At 46.0% G+C, this 13,149-nt stretch overlaps 1 protein-coding gene across 1 annotated transcript in view; it reads right to left on the bottom strand.

The window, feature by feature from the left end:
• Positions 1-13,149, bottom strand: part of LOC147683933 (transient receptor potential cation channel subfamily V member 6-like) — a 201,188-nt gene that overhangs the window by 97,943 nt on the left and 90,096 nt on the right. The window contains exon 6 of the mRNA XM_086944925.1: positions 5,577-5,749. Coding sequence (XP_086801051.1) covers positions 5,577-5,749 — 173 coding nt within the window. The remainder of the gene's footprint in view (positions 1-5,576; positions 5,750-13,149) is intronic.

The raw sequence follows: 13,149 nt of genomic DNA, 5'->3' as shown, positions 1-13,149 counted from the left end.
AGGGGAAGCTGGACCGGTTAAATGTGAGCATTAAGGAATTTGCTAGCCCCCACGGTGATAATTGTTACGAAAAATTAATCAAACACGCACAAACAAAGAAACTCTTCAATTTGTGCAGGTATTTTATTTAAACCTGTTGAAATTTTTTTATCAAATTCAAATTTTCATGGAAGAGAAAGATACTTCTGAACCACAATTATACATATTTACAACATTTAAACAACAAACATATATACAAATATTCCACAATCTTCTTTTACAAAAGCTACGGATTCACAAATATTTACTTGTTGTGAAATATTTTGTTGCCTTTATGAAATATTTCTCACTTTTGATTACCAAGAATAGAAACAAAAGAAAGCAACCCATTCATTGCAAGGGAAAATGAATTAAAAAACAATTGATAATGCAGTCAACAATAAATTTCTAATTTTTTCTTTAAGTGCCGACGCGTTTCGAATCTGAAGATGAGTGACAGATTCTCATCAGGGCTCTTTCATTGGGGGTAATCTAAATAGAAAAATGTGAAAGAAGAACATTCAGTAACTAGATCTGAAACCTTATTGCTCCCCTTATAAAAGACTGATGTCATAACATCTATTACCTTGATCTATGGGCTACGCGGTCCCGCGGGTCCAATATGTGTAACGGAGCTAATAGCTTTGAGGGTCCTGTTTCTGTGACTGTAGACCTATTGTATGAAATGAGGGATGTTTACTATTTATAATCATAGCCACTCTTAAGACAGTCTGCTATACAGACAGAAAAGCTGAGGATTCCTACCTCTATTGCTGTTTATCTCGTGGAGGTGTTTTTTAGTTGGAAATTCCGAGGTTGTAGGAGATGTCCTCCATACTCGCACGGGGGTTCACACTTCTGAAAGACATGGTGAGTAGCGCGTGTCAAAATCTATTGCTTGTTTTTTCACTACAAATTATTTTACAGATAGAGCCCGGCGTACCTGTGCTGTTTTGTCGCTGCACAGAGAGTAGTATTCTTCACGGGCCTCGTGTTGCTCGCTGTGTTAATCCTGCCGATCAGGACCTTCACTCGGTGTCCTTTAACGGTTAACCCGGCAGCGTTTCAATTCGCGCTTTAGTTCTGCAAAAGGGTATTGCAGTTTAGATTAGGGAGCTGCTACAAAGATTAGTCAGGCTATTTTCGCCCCCCTTCCCCGCTCACCTTCCTCTCAGTCTGAATTCACGGCGTTCTGAACCTTCCTCCAATAACGTGACAGCATGTTGGCTCTTCCACTAGGTTAAGTCACCGCTAGGCATTGTGGTATATGTAGTTTGACAATCGTCATTTGGAGATTCCAAGTGCTTTAGAGCCTTGCAACCTCAGACAGTGAATTCAGGCCTGTTTGGGCACTGTTAAATTTTAGAATCAAATAAGCCTCCTTTTTAAGCAACACTTGTTCTATATTTATTCCAGGTTTCATTTGGTTCAGGCTGTATAAGACAGTCCACTGAAAGTCGTTATCAGTAGCAATCATGTGGATAACGACTTTCAGTGGAAGAGCCAACATGCTGTCACGTTATTGGAGGAAGGTTCAGAACGCCGTGAATTCAGACTGAGAGGAAGGTGAGCGGGGAAGGAGGGCGAAAATAGAAAGACTAATCTTGGTAGCAGCTCCCTATTCTAAACTGCAATACCCTTTTGCAGAACTAAAGCGCGAATTGAAACGCTGCCGGGTTAACCGTTAAAGGACACCGAGTGAAGGTCCTGATCGGCAGGATTAACACAGCGAGCAACACGAGGCCCGTGAAGAGTACTACTCTCTGTGCAGCGACAAAACAGCACAGGTACGCCGGGCTCTATCTGTAAAATAATTTGTAGTGAAAAAACAAGCAATAGATTTTGACAAGCGCTACTCACCATGTCTTTCAGAAGTGTGAACCCCCGTGCGAGTATGGAGGACATCTCCTACAACCTCGGAATTTCCAACTAAAAAACACCTCCACGTGATAAACAGCAATAGAGGTAGGAATCCTCAGCTTTTCTGTCTGTATAGCAGACTGTCTTAAGAGTGGCTATGATTATAAATAGTAAACATCCCTCATTTCATACAATAGGTCTACAGTCACAGAAACAGGACCCTCGAAGCTATTAGCTCCGTTACACATATTGGACCCGCGGGACCGCGTAGCCCATAGATCAAGGTAATAGATGTTATGACATCAGTCTTTTATAAGGGGAGCAATAAGGTTTCAGATCTAGTTACTGAATGTTCTTCTTTCACATTTTTCTATTTAGATTACCCCCAATGAAAGAGCCCTGATGAGAATCTGTCACTCATCTTCAGATTCGAAACGCGTCAGCACTTAAAGAAAAAATTAGAAATTTATTGTTGACTGCATTATCAATTGTTTTTGAATTCATTTTCCCTTGCAATGAATGGGTTGCTTTCTTTTGTTTCTATTCTTGGTAATCAAAAGTGAGAAATATTTCATAAAGGCAACAAAATATTTCACAACGAGTAAATATTTGTGAATCCGTAGCTTTTGTAAAAGAAGATTGTGGAATATTTGTATATATGTTTGTTGTTTAAATGTTGTAAATATGTATAATTGTGGTTCAGAAGTATCTTTCTCTTCCATGAAAATTTGAATTTGATAAACAAATTTCAACAGGTTTAAATAAAATACCTGCACAAATTGAATAGTTTCTTTGTTTGTGCGTGTTTGATTAATTTTTCGTAACAATTATCACCGTGGGGGCTAGCAAATTCCTTAATGCTCCCATGAAAATGACGGCATGCCCTCGGATGATATTACAGGTGCCAGTTCAAGCATCTGCGGCCTCTTCTGTAATACCAAAGTGCCCCATTGCACCCCCAGGGCGCTCCTGTAATACTGCCCCAGATCTGTTGTGGCCAACTTTCATCAAGCCTGTCTCCTTTTCTCCATTCACCAGGAGTTTTGTTTTGTTATGTCTACAACTTTGTCCTCCGTAATTCATTGTTACCTCTCCAAAGGCATTGGGTTGTTTCATGTGCATTGTGTAGGATCAAGGTGGCTTATGAGGGGCGTCGCCTTTTTCCTCAGAAGTACTAGAACCAAGTCATCTGGAAGGTCGTCACGCCCAGCCCTTGACAGGCATTGATTTCATCATCATCCATATTGTCAGGCGCTGGGTCAGTAGTTCCACACGGTCCATTGGCTAGACTTAGTGCTTAGTAGAAGTGATGGAAGCACGAGAATAGTAATGGAGTAACTTTGGCAAAAAGATTTAAATTCACAACTTTGCAATTTGTTTTACTGTTAATTGCAATCTCATGCAAGAGGGAAATGGTCCTCACAGTGTCCTGAAACCAATCTCTGACTTTTATGGAGTGTACTTTACATGCAAGTGATAATTTTAGGACTTGGTGCACTGGTTCAGATTTGAAGAACATGCAGATCATGATGATTCAATGGTTGCTGCTCTTGTGTGGTGAAAGGCCATGCTAGCTTCTACATATTGGGGAGTGTCATGCCTGGCTCTCTTAGAATGGCAGAGTGCAGATTGGCCAAAGAACACCCTTGAATGACTTATGCGCTCTTATCTCCTTTGATGCATTATATAGTGTGGGGTGCTGGTCAAATATTTAAGGTGGGCCTGAAATGTGTCTATTTGTTCAGTGGTTCCCTGTTTAGCATGTGTGAGCAGGGCCGGCTCTAGGGCAGTGCGACTGGTGCCACCGCACTGGTTGCTGATTTGGGGTGGAGGAGTCATGTTTGCAAGTATATTATTGTTTTAAAAGCACCTGTTGATGCAATCCTGCCCTCCAGCAATTTTTAGACATCAATAAAAGTGTCAATATAACTTCGGAGATGAATGTTCTTCCTAGAGGGAGATCAGAGGTGTGCCTAGTGGACGTTTTGATTCATCGTAAAGTAGCACAGAGGGTTAATATGCCTGCAGCAAAGATTGTGTACTATGCATATCACAAAGTGCATCTAATGTAAATAGATCAGTGGGTTACTGCTTTTGTCATAGAGATCCTTTTGTTACTTGCAGTTTATAACTTGAGTTCCTAATACACAACAGTGAGCTACTAACTGACATCAAAGAGCTACATGCAAACTGCAAGGTATATATTAGAGCTAACCGTTTTTTGCCCAGTCTTTCATTATCCTAATCTTGCAAAAACGTTATTTGGTTAAAATTCCATTCTTTTTTAAAAAAGAGAACCTCTAACAATGTTGTTACGTTTTAAATTCTGAATTTGTGCTTTTCCAGACCAAGGTCTCTTAAACTATACTGCCTACCAGTATGGATTAAATGTGACTCCTACACCTTGTAGTACTTTATTTTATGCAACATTTCCTTTACACTGATTTACACGTGTATGATTGTCTCTGTGCAATGTGTGTGTGATGTAAAGTGCTCTGGTATGAATGGTGCTATAAAACGAAATGAATCTGAGAGAGCGGTTATGGAGACTTGAGGGGCACTGTTAAATGGTATTAGAGAGGGAATCTGTATCAGAGGTGGTAATTGGGAGGCAACAACAAACATTGTCGCACAGTGGCGTAACAAAACTTAAGGGGTACATGGATTGCCCCCACTCCAGATTTTTTCCGGAGCTGTCAGGTCAGAGTACTCTGCTGAGGGGGCACTCGACAGCTCGGGGCACCCCCGCACTGCGGGGGCTGCGGGGGACAGTTTTGTGGCACAGGGCACCACCAGTGCTAAAGCCAGCCCTGACAGTGTGAGTGGGAATAATCCGAATCTGCAAGGGGTTTGAAGTAGGTTATCAGGGGCATTCCATGCTGTAGTGTCTCAGTGTGACACACCCTGGACAATGAGCGGTCGCTGGAGGAGGGAGCACTGAGGCGCGGGTGGCCTGGTACCTTTGAAGGATTTTGTCTCCTCAACAGCATATGTGCTGAGATCCAGTGGTGGTAAAGGGCTGGCACATGCAGTGATTGCTAGAAGTCTTGGAAAAGAACCCCTGAGACACTCCATAAATTAGACTACACCTATGACTAGGTGGTCCAGCTACCTTTACTAACATTCCTTATATTATGGGATAAACTATCAAACATTTAAGGAGAAGGGATACCATCAAGGCCACGCTAATGGTCCATGCATGGCACTATAGTCCACTCTGTCTTGCCAGCACTCATCTCTTCCCCTGCTTCACCTCTTGGGAACTTGCAATAGCATTGCTCCCCCCTTGCACCTTGTTATTTCCTTGTTCTAGTCTTTGCATGAATCATGAAATCCTTCTCCCTTCGGAGGTCAATACATTGCCTACCACTTGACTTCCATTTACTGGGCAACAGTAAAATCTGGGTCCTTGTCTCTGGAACAAACTACCCGCTACCCTTAGGCTTTGCACTAACCATCTGGCATTTAGGAAATTGTTGAAAACTTTGTTTCAAATGTAGCTCCTCTTTTAAGATCCTGAGAGCTCTGCTTTCTACCTGCTAGGTGAATTAAGCACAGAGATACTCCTTCGGGAGTCGATTCCAGCGCTATATAAGCCTATAAAATAAATAAATAAATAAATAACAGAATTATGACATAGAGAAATTACAGAAGCAAATGCAATATAAAACGTCTATAGTTATTTACGGTGTACATACCTTTAGGTTTCCTTCACTTGCTGCTAGTTTTAAAGGGGTGAATCCATAATTATTCTCAATCTTTTCCAAATGTAAAATCGTTTCTCTTGGAATGAGAGAAATCATAAAATCATAGATTTTACAAGCCATAACTCTATTAGGATGTAATGCTAACATGTGAAGAGCAGTGTTTCCTAGAGTAAAATACAAGACACAACAAAAATATGAATTAATTCTGGTATCCATGTCCTGGACCCATGCTCACAAAATTGGATGTTCCATAAATATTATGGTGATCTCATTCTTATTTCCAAAGTAATACAACTAAACAGCACAGTAGTATTTTAGGATTATGGGCGAGGGTGAAATCAATGAGAAATAATTAGCAATAAATTAGTTACACAATTTAGGGGCATATTCACAAGAATGTGCGATAACTATCGCCATAGTAATTTATCTGCAGAAAAGTTAGCACTGCCTACCCCCGTTTACTAACGCTGTGATAGCGTGGTATTCACAAGCCCGCGCTACATGGTGATAATTACAGTGAACCGCGGAGAAAACAGGCAACAACAACATTGCAATGTTGATAGTTATTCCTGCGTTAGCAGGCGATAGCTGTGGATCGGCACATCAGCGCCAGAAAACTCACCTTTCTCAACCCAGGCGATATCGCATTGCGAACATGGCCCAACAAATATTAGGATGTGAGGGTTAGGATGTCAAGTGAATAACAAATGTAGGAGACATTGTCTGGTTCATTTAACATTTGGCATGCAGCCTGAAAGACTGCTGTGTCAACAGAGGCCCTTTTCCCGGCCTCTGTACCCCGCTTTATTGAAAGACCCTGCCAGCCAGCACCTACAAGTGATAGATGGAAATGCATTCATGGGTGAATGCTGAGGGGTTGGCAGGTTAATAAAAAAATATGGTGGGGGGGGCTGAGGGTGGTGGCGGTGGGTGTTGTGACCCTCATGGGTATCGGAGCTGCATGATCATTGCCTCCATGGTATCTGTGGGTCTTCAGGTGTGGCTCTTGGCTGGGCTCCCTTTCATGCTGTGGGTAGTCGTCCTGCTTAGCACCAGCAAAAGGCAGGTGTAAATCCCTGGTGCTACCGCGGGTTATCCCCTGTTTTTGCTTCGCTTCACAGATCTGGCAGTTCTTTGTGAATGTGGGGTTGTGGTTCTTGCATGTGCTTTTGCACGGGAACGCCTACTCTGCATCTCATTAGTGTCATACATCCGTGTTGGTATACAACCTTTAGCACGCATTTTTTACAACGCACTACCATTACAACGCAGGCATTACCACGCATACCATTACAACGCATTGCGCTGGGGGGCGCTCTAGGATAAGGAATAAGTTTAATTTTCTATCCAACACCTTCCCTAGTGTCCACGGGGACTGGAGTTGGAATAGAAAATTATACTTACCACTATCCAGCACCTCTAAGCGCTATGCGTTGTAACGGTATTCGTTGTAAATACCGCGTTGTAAAGGTATGCGTGGTAAAAAGTATGCGTGGTAACGTCATACATCCATTAGTGTTAGTTGGTGGTGTCCACCGTGGTGATACATTTGGGGGCAGTTATTGTGGGAACACTGGTGTTGTCTGCAGCTTGCACTAGCTTGTGAAGGGGGTGTTAAATCTATCTCCACTTTTGCTGCTTTAAGGTGGAGATAAATCGGAGTTAACTCCTTTTGAATATGCCCCTTATTGCACATATTTATACCACTTTCTTACCAACAGCCTTTTGCTGGCGGTAGTGACTGAACATATGAGTTGAGGAAAAGTGTGTGAAATGCACGCACATTTCTGTACCACCAGTGGATACCAGAAAATGCTGGTCGTTAATCATCATATGTTTTGCTACTTTAGTCATTTTATTAATAATTTTAGGAGTGTTAATAAAATGTGGGCCTCATTTACAATATTTTACTGTAGGGCGGCGCTGCAAACCTTCCTCCTGCATAGCCTCATGGCAAACGAAAAGGGCAGTAATGCACTGTATCTATCATATAAGGCAAGTTCCTGTCCTCCTTCTCTGCACTGACGATCAATTGGCTGCTATGAGTCAATGCAGCTGGCCGCATTGTACGGATGATTGGTTTTGTGCAGGAAGGGACACTTTCCTGCACACAAACAATCAATGGAGGTGATTTCCTCTTTCTATGTGTCCTGCTGAATGCAGCACACATAGAAAGAGGAAACAACAATGAGAAATAATGGTATTTCTCCTCTTTGAGCCTCCCCTACAACTTCTTTGTGGGAGGAGTAGGCTTTAGACGCATTCCCAGTTTACAACTTGTTGTAATTCTGGGAATGTGTCAAATGCCACGGGTGTTATGTAGGAACACCCATTGTAACACCCATGGCATGTCTCCCCATCGTAGTGTGAGGCAACACTGCGTTGCCTCACTCCATATCTACAAGGACATGAAAAGTAATGTAGGGTGGCTTCACATGGCCTTGTAGATTTGGCTAAGCCCCATGCGCCACCGGAACGTCACAAAAAGTGATGTGCCGGCAGCGCACAGGGCTTGTAAATGAGCGATCCAGTTCATTATAAAATCCATATTCAAAAGAAGCTTATTATATAACACCATTCACTGTCTTCATGGGCATTGGAGGTGACTGTCCGAACCCACGTGAGGCTACAATTGATTACTCAAAACTCCTCCTTATTTTCAGCACATACTAAAATGCCTTTAATGTGCAGACCGTTTCAGCACATTTGTTTTAGCTTAGGTAATTTTTGTTAATGAATCAGTCCAACAGTGTAATAAATTAGGATGAATTTCTGCTTGCTTCAGTGCACCTTAACCATCAGGTACAATATTCACCTTGCTGCGCTGCCCTACTCCAAGGTGAAGGGGCAGGAATGCACAGTATTTATGCAATATAGTGCATGCCTGAACTTCCTCCCTGCTCTGGTGCCATTTCAGCAGCCTAGCACTAAAGTAGGCAACCTTGTACCATGGTGCAAGGGTGCCTCCGTTTAATGCAAGATTGTTTTTGTGCAGGAAGGGGCACCTTCCTGCACAGAAGCAATGCTAAGAGGAAAGAATGAGGAGAAATAAAGATATTTCTATTTGTTACGCCTCACCTTGGGAGGTGTAAAGATTTGAAGCTTCCTCAGGTTAACATGATTTGTAAATCTAGGGCAGCATCAAAATCCATCTGTGTTGTGGTGAAACACCCCCTGCAACACCCATGGTACGCCTCCCGAGTGCAGTGTAAGGTGACACAGCAATTTGCACTGCATTGCCTTACTAAAGATTTATGCAGGGTGGCTTTGCGTAGCTTCATAAATCTGGTTCATGGCTCTGCATCACACATGTACCACTTTACATGGTGCAAAAGTGATGCAAGGCTCTCCTAAATTTCACCCTAAATATCCAGAGACAAAATTTCAAAGTGCATATAAGTATAGATTTACATTCCTTAACTCTAAATCTATGTAAATTGAGAATACGAATGTTGTCAAGGTACACAGATGCGGAGTTAGGCATAGGAAATCTATGCGTTCTTACCTTTCATTATTTTATTCCTACATGCTTTGTTTATGATATTACTTTCCCACAATATTCTGTATTCTTTATTCAGAATCCAAACATCCTGTATCTTCTTTACAAGGAGGGGTGGGGTCGCACACTACTCACACACCGGCGGAAGTTGCCCCTAAGGACTATGGTCACTGTAGTAGAGTGTTCGCGATGCATCATCTTTCGATCTTGCTGTCTTCGCTGTCTTCGCCATCCCTGGACACGTGTTTCGGGTTTTCAACCCTCGTCAGCAGGGATAGGCAGTGTTCTGGGGTCGCCGATGGCTGCCAATATCTGCCAGGTATAGTACCACTCCGGCGCGTAGGTGCGGGATCCCAGGCTCGTCAGCCCGCTGCTCAAGGGAGCTTTAAATTACAAGGAGGGTTGGCGTCGCACACTACTCACACACCGGCGGAAGTTGCCCCTAAGGACTATGGTCACTGTAGTAGAGTGTTCGCGATGCATCATCTTTCGATCTTGCTGTCTTCGCCATCCCTGGACACGTGTTTCGGGTTTTCAACCCTCGTCAGCAGGGATAGGCAGTGTTCTGGGGTCGCCGATGGCTGCCAATATCTGCCAGGTATAGTACCACTCCGGCGCGTAGGTGCGGGATCCCAGGCTCGTCAGCCCGCTGCTCAAGGGAGCTTTAAATTACAAGGAGGGGTGGGGTCGCACACTACTCACACACCGGCGGAAGTTGCCCCTAAGGACTATGGTCACTGTAGTAGAGTGTTCGCGATGCATCATCTTTCGATCTTGCTGTCTTCGCTGTCTTCGCCATCCCTGGACACGTGTTTCGGGTTTTCAACCCTCGTCAGCAGGGATAGGCAGTGTTCTGGGGTCGCCGATGGCTGCCAATATCTGCCAGGTAAAGTACCACTCCGGCGCGTAGGAGCGGGATCCCAGGCTCGTCAGCCCGCTGCTCAAGGGAGCTTTAAATTACAAGGAGGGGTGGGGTCCCACACTACTCACACACCGGCGGAAGTTGCCCCTAAGGACTATGGTCACTGTAGTAGAGTGTTCGCGATGCATCATCTTTCGATCTTGCTGTCTTCGCTGTATTCGCCATCCCTGGACACGTGTTTCGGGTTTTCAACCCTCGTCAGCAGGGATAGGCAGTGTTCTGGGGTCGCCGATGGCTGCCAATATCTGCCAGGTATAGTACCACTCCGGCGCGTAGGTGCGGGATCCCAGGCTCGTCAGCCCGCTGCTCAAGGGAGCTTTAAATTACAAGGAGGGGTGGGGTCGCACACTACTCACACACCGGCGGAAGTTGCCCCTAAGGACTATGGTCACTGTAGTAGAGTGTTCGCGATGCATCATCTTTCGATCTTGCTGTCTTCGCTGTCTTCGCCATCCCTGGACACGTGTTTCGGGTTTTCAACCCTCGTCAGCAGGGATAGGCAGTGTTCTGGGGTCGCCGATGGCTGCCAATATCTGCCAGGTATAGTACCACTCCGGCGCGTAGGTGCGGGATCCCAGGCTCGTCAGCCCGCTGCTCAAGGGAGCTTTAAATTACAAGGAGGGGTGGGGTCGCACACTACTCACACACCGGCGGAAGTTGCCCCTAAGGACTATGGTCACTGTAGTAGAGTGTTCGCGATGCATCATCTTTCGATCTTGCTGTCTTCGCTGTCTTCGCCATCCCTGGACACGTGTTTCGGGTTTTCAACCCTCGTCAGCAGGGATAGGCAGTGTTCTGGGGTCGCCGATGGCTGCCAATATCTGCCAGGTATAGTACCACTCCGGCGCGTAGGTGCGGGATCCCAGGCTCGTCAGCCCGCTGCTCAAGGGAGCTTTAAATTACAAGGAGGGGTGGGGTCGCACACTACTCACACACCGGCGGAAGTTGCCCCTAAGGACTATGGTCACTGTAGTAGAGTGTTCGCGATGCATCATCTTTCGATCTTGCTGTCTTCGCTGTCTTCGCCATCCCTGGACACGTGTTTCGGGTTTCAACCCTCGTCAGCAGGGATAGGCAGTGTTCTGGGGTCGCCGATGGCTGCCAATATCTGCCAGGTATAGTACCACTCCGGCGCGTAGGTGCGGGATCCCAGGCTCGTCAGCCCGCTGCTCAAGGGAGCTTTAAATTACAAGGAGGGGTGGGGTCGCACACTACTCACACACCGGCGGAAGTTGCCCCTAAGGACTATGGTCACTGTAGTAGAGTGTTCGCGATGCATCATCTTTCGATCTTGCTGTCTTCGCTGTCTTCGCCATCCCTGGACACGTGTTTCGGGTTTTCAACCCTCGTCAGCAGGGATAGGCAGTGTTCTGGGGTCGCCGATGGCTGCCAATATCTGCCAGGTATAGTACCACTCCGGCGCGTAGGTGCGGGATCCCAGGCTCATCAGCCCGCTGCTCAAGGGAGCTTTAAATTACAAGGAGGGGTGGGGTCGCACACTACTCACACACCGGCGGAAGTTGCCCCTAAGGACTATGGTCACTGTAGTAGAGTGTTCGCGATGCATCATCTTTCGATCTTGCTGTCTTCGCTGTCTTCGCCATCCCTGGACACGTGTTTCGGGTTTTCAACCCTCGTCAGCAGGGATAGGCAGTGTTCTGGGGTCGCCGATGGCTGCCAATATCTGCCAGGTAAAGTACCACTCCGGCGCGTAGGTGCGGGATCCCAGGCTCGTCAGCCCGCTGCTCAAGGGAGCTTTAAATTACAAGGAGGGGTGGGGTCCCACACTACTCACACACCGGCGGAAGTTGCCCCTAAGGACTATGGTCACTGTAGTAGAGTGTTCGCGATGCATCATCTTTCGATCTTGCTGTCTTCGCTGTCTTCGCCATCCCTGGACACGTGTTTCGGGTTTTCAACCCTCGTCAGCAGGGATAGGCAGTGTTCTGGGGTCGCCGATGGCTGCCAATATCTGCCAGGTATAGTACCACTCCGGCGCGTAGGTGCGGGATCCCAGGCTCGTCAGCCCGCTGCTCAAGGGAGCTTTAAATTACAAGGAGGGGTGGGGTCGCACACTACTCACACACCGGCGGAAGTTGCCCCTAAGGACTATGGTCACTGTAGTAGAGTGTTCGCGATGCATCATCTTTCGATCTTGCTGTCTTCGCTGTCTTCGCCATCCCTGGACACGTGTTTCGGGTTTTCAACCCTCGTCAGCAGGGATAGGCAGTGTTCTGGGGTCGCCGATGGCTGCCAATATCTGCCAGGTATAGTACCACTCCGGCGCGTAGGTGCGGGATCCCAGGCTCGTCAGCCCGCTGCTCAAGGGAGCTTTAAATTACAAGGAGGGGTGGGGTCGCACACTACTCACACACCGGCGGAAGTTGCCCCTAAGGACTATGGTCACTGTAGTAGAGTGTTCGCGATGCATCATCTTTCGATCTTGCTGTCTTCGCTGTCTTCGCCATCCCTGGACACGTGTTTCGGGTTTTCAACCCTCGTCAGCAGGGATAGGCAGTGTTCTGGGGTCGCCGATGGCTGCCAATATCTGCCAGGTATAGTACCACTCCGGCGCGTAGGTGCGGGATCCCAGGCTCGTCAGCCCGCTGCTCAAGGGAGCTTTAAATTACAAGGAGGGGTGGGGTCGCACACTACTCACACACCGGCGGAAGTTGCCCCTAAGGACTATGGTCACTGTAGTAGAGTGTTCGCGATGCATCATCTTTCGATCTTGCTGTCTTCGCTGTCTTCGCCATCCCTGGACACGTGTTTCGGGTTTTCAACCCTCGTCAGCAGGGATAGGCAGTGTTCTGGGGTCGCCGATGGCTGCCAATATCTGCCAGGTATAGTACCACTCCTGTATCTTCTTCATTCTTCTTTCCTTGTCCCATTCTTTATGCGAAAGTTACACATAAGCTACGAGGAACCCCCCTGTCAGTCTTTTTCACAGGGAAGCGTGGTTACATGGAAATATAAGATGTCTAGAGTGCTATTGAGTACATTTTCTTAGTATTTCAGGCCATATTTTAGCATCAACTCACCCCACCTCATACATGCATATTGCTTAAATCACATGACACACTGTGTCTTTAAGTCCATTTCTGTGGCTCGTAAACATACATTAACCATACACACAATGATGC

Source organism: Lissotriton vulgaris, chromosome 11, assembly GCF_964263255.1.
Source record: "Lissotriton vulgaris chromosome 11, aLisVul1.2, whole genome shotgun sequence".
NCBI classification, from domain to species: Eukaryota; Metazoa; Chordata; class Amphibia; order Caudata; family Salamandridae; genus Lissotriton; species Lissotriton vulgaris.
This window is presented reverse-complemented; position numbering and strand designations above follow the sequence as displayed.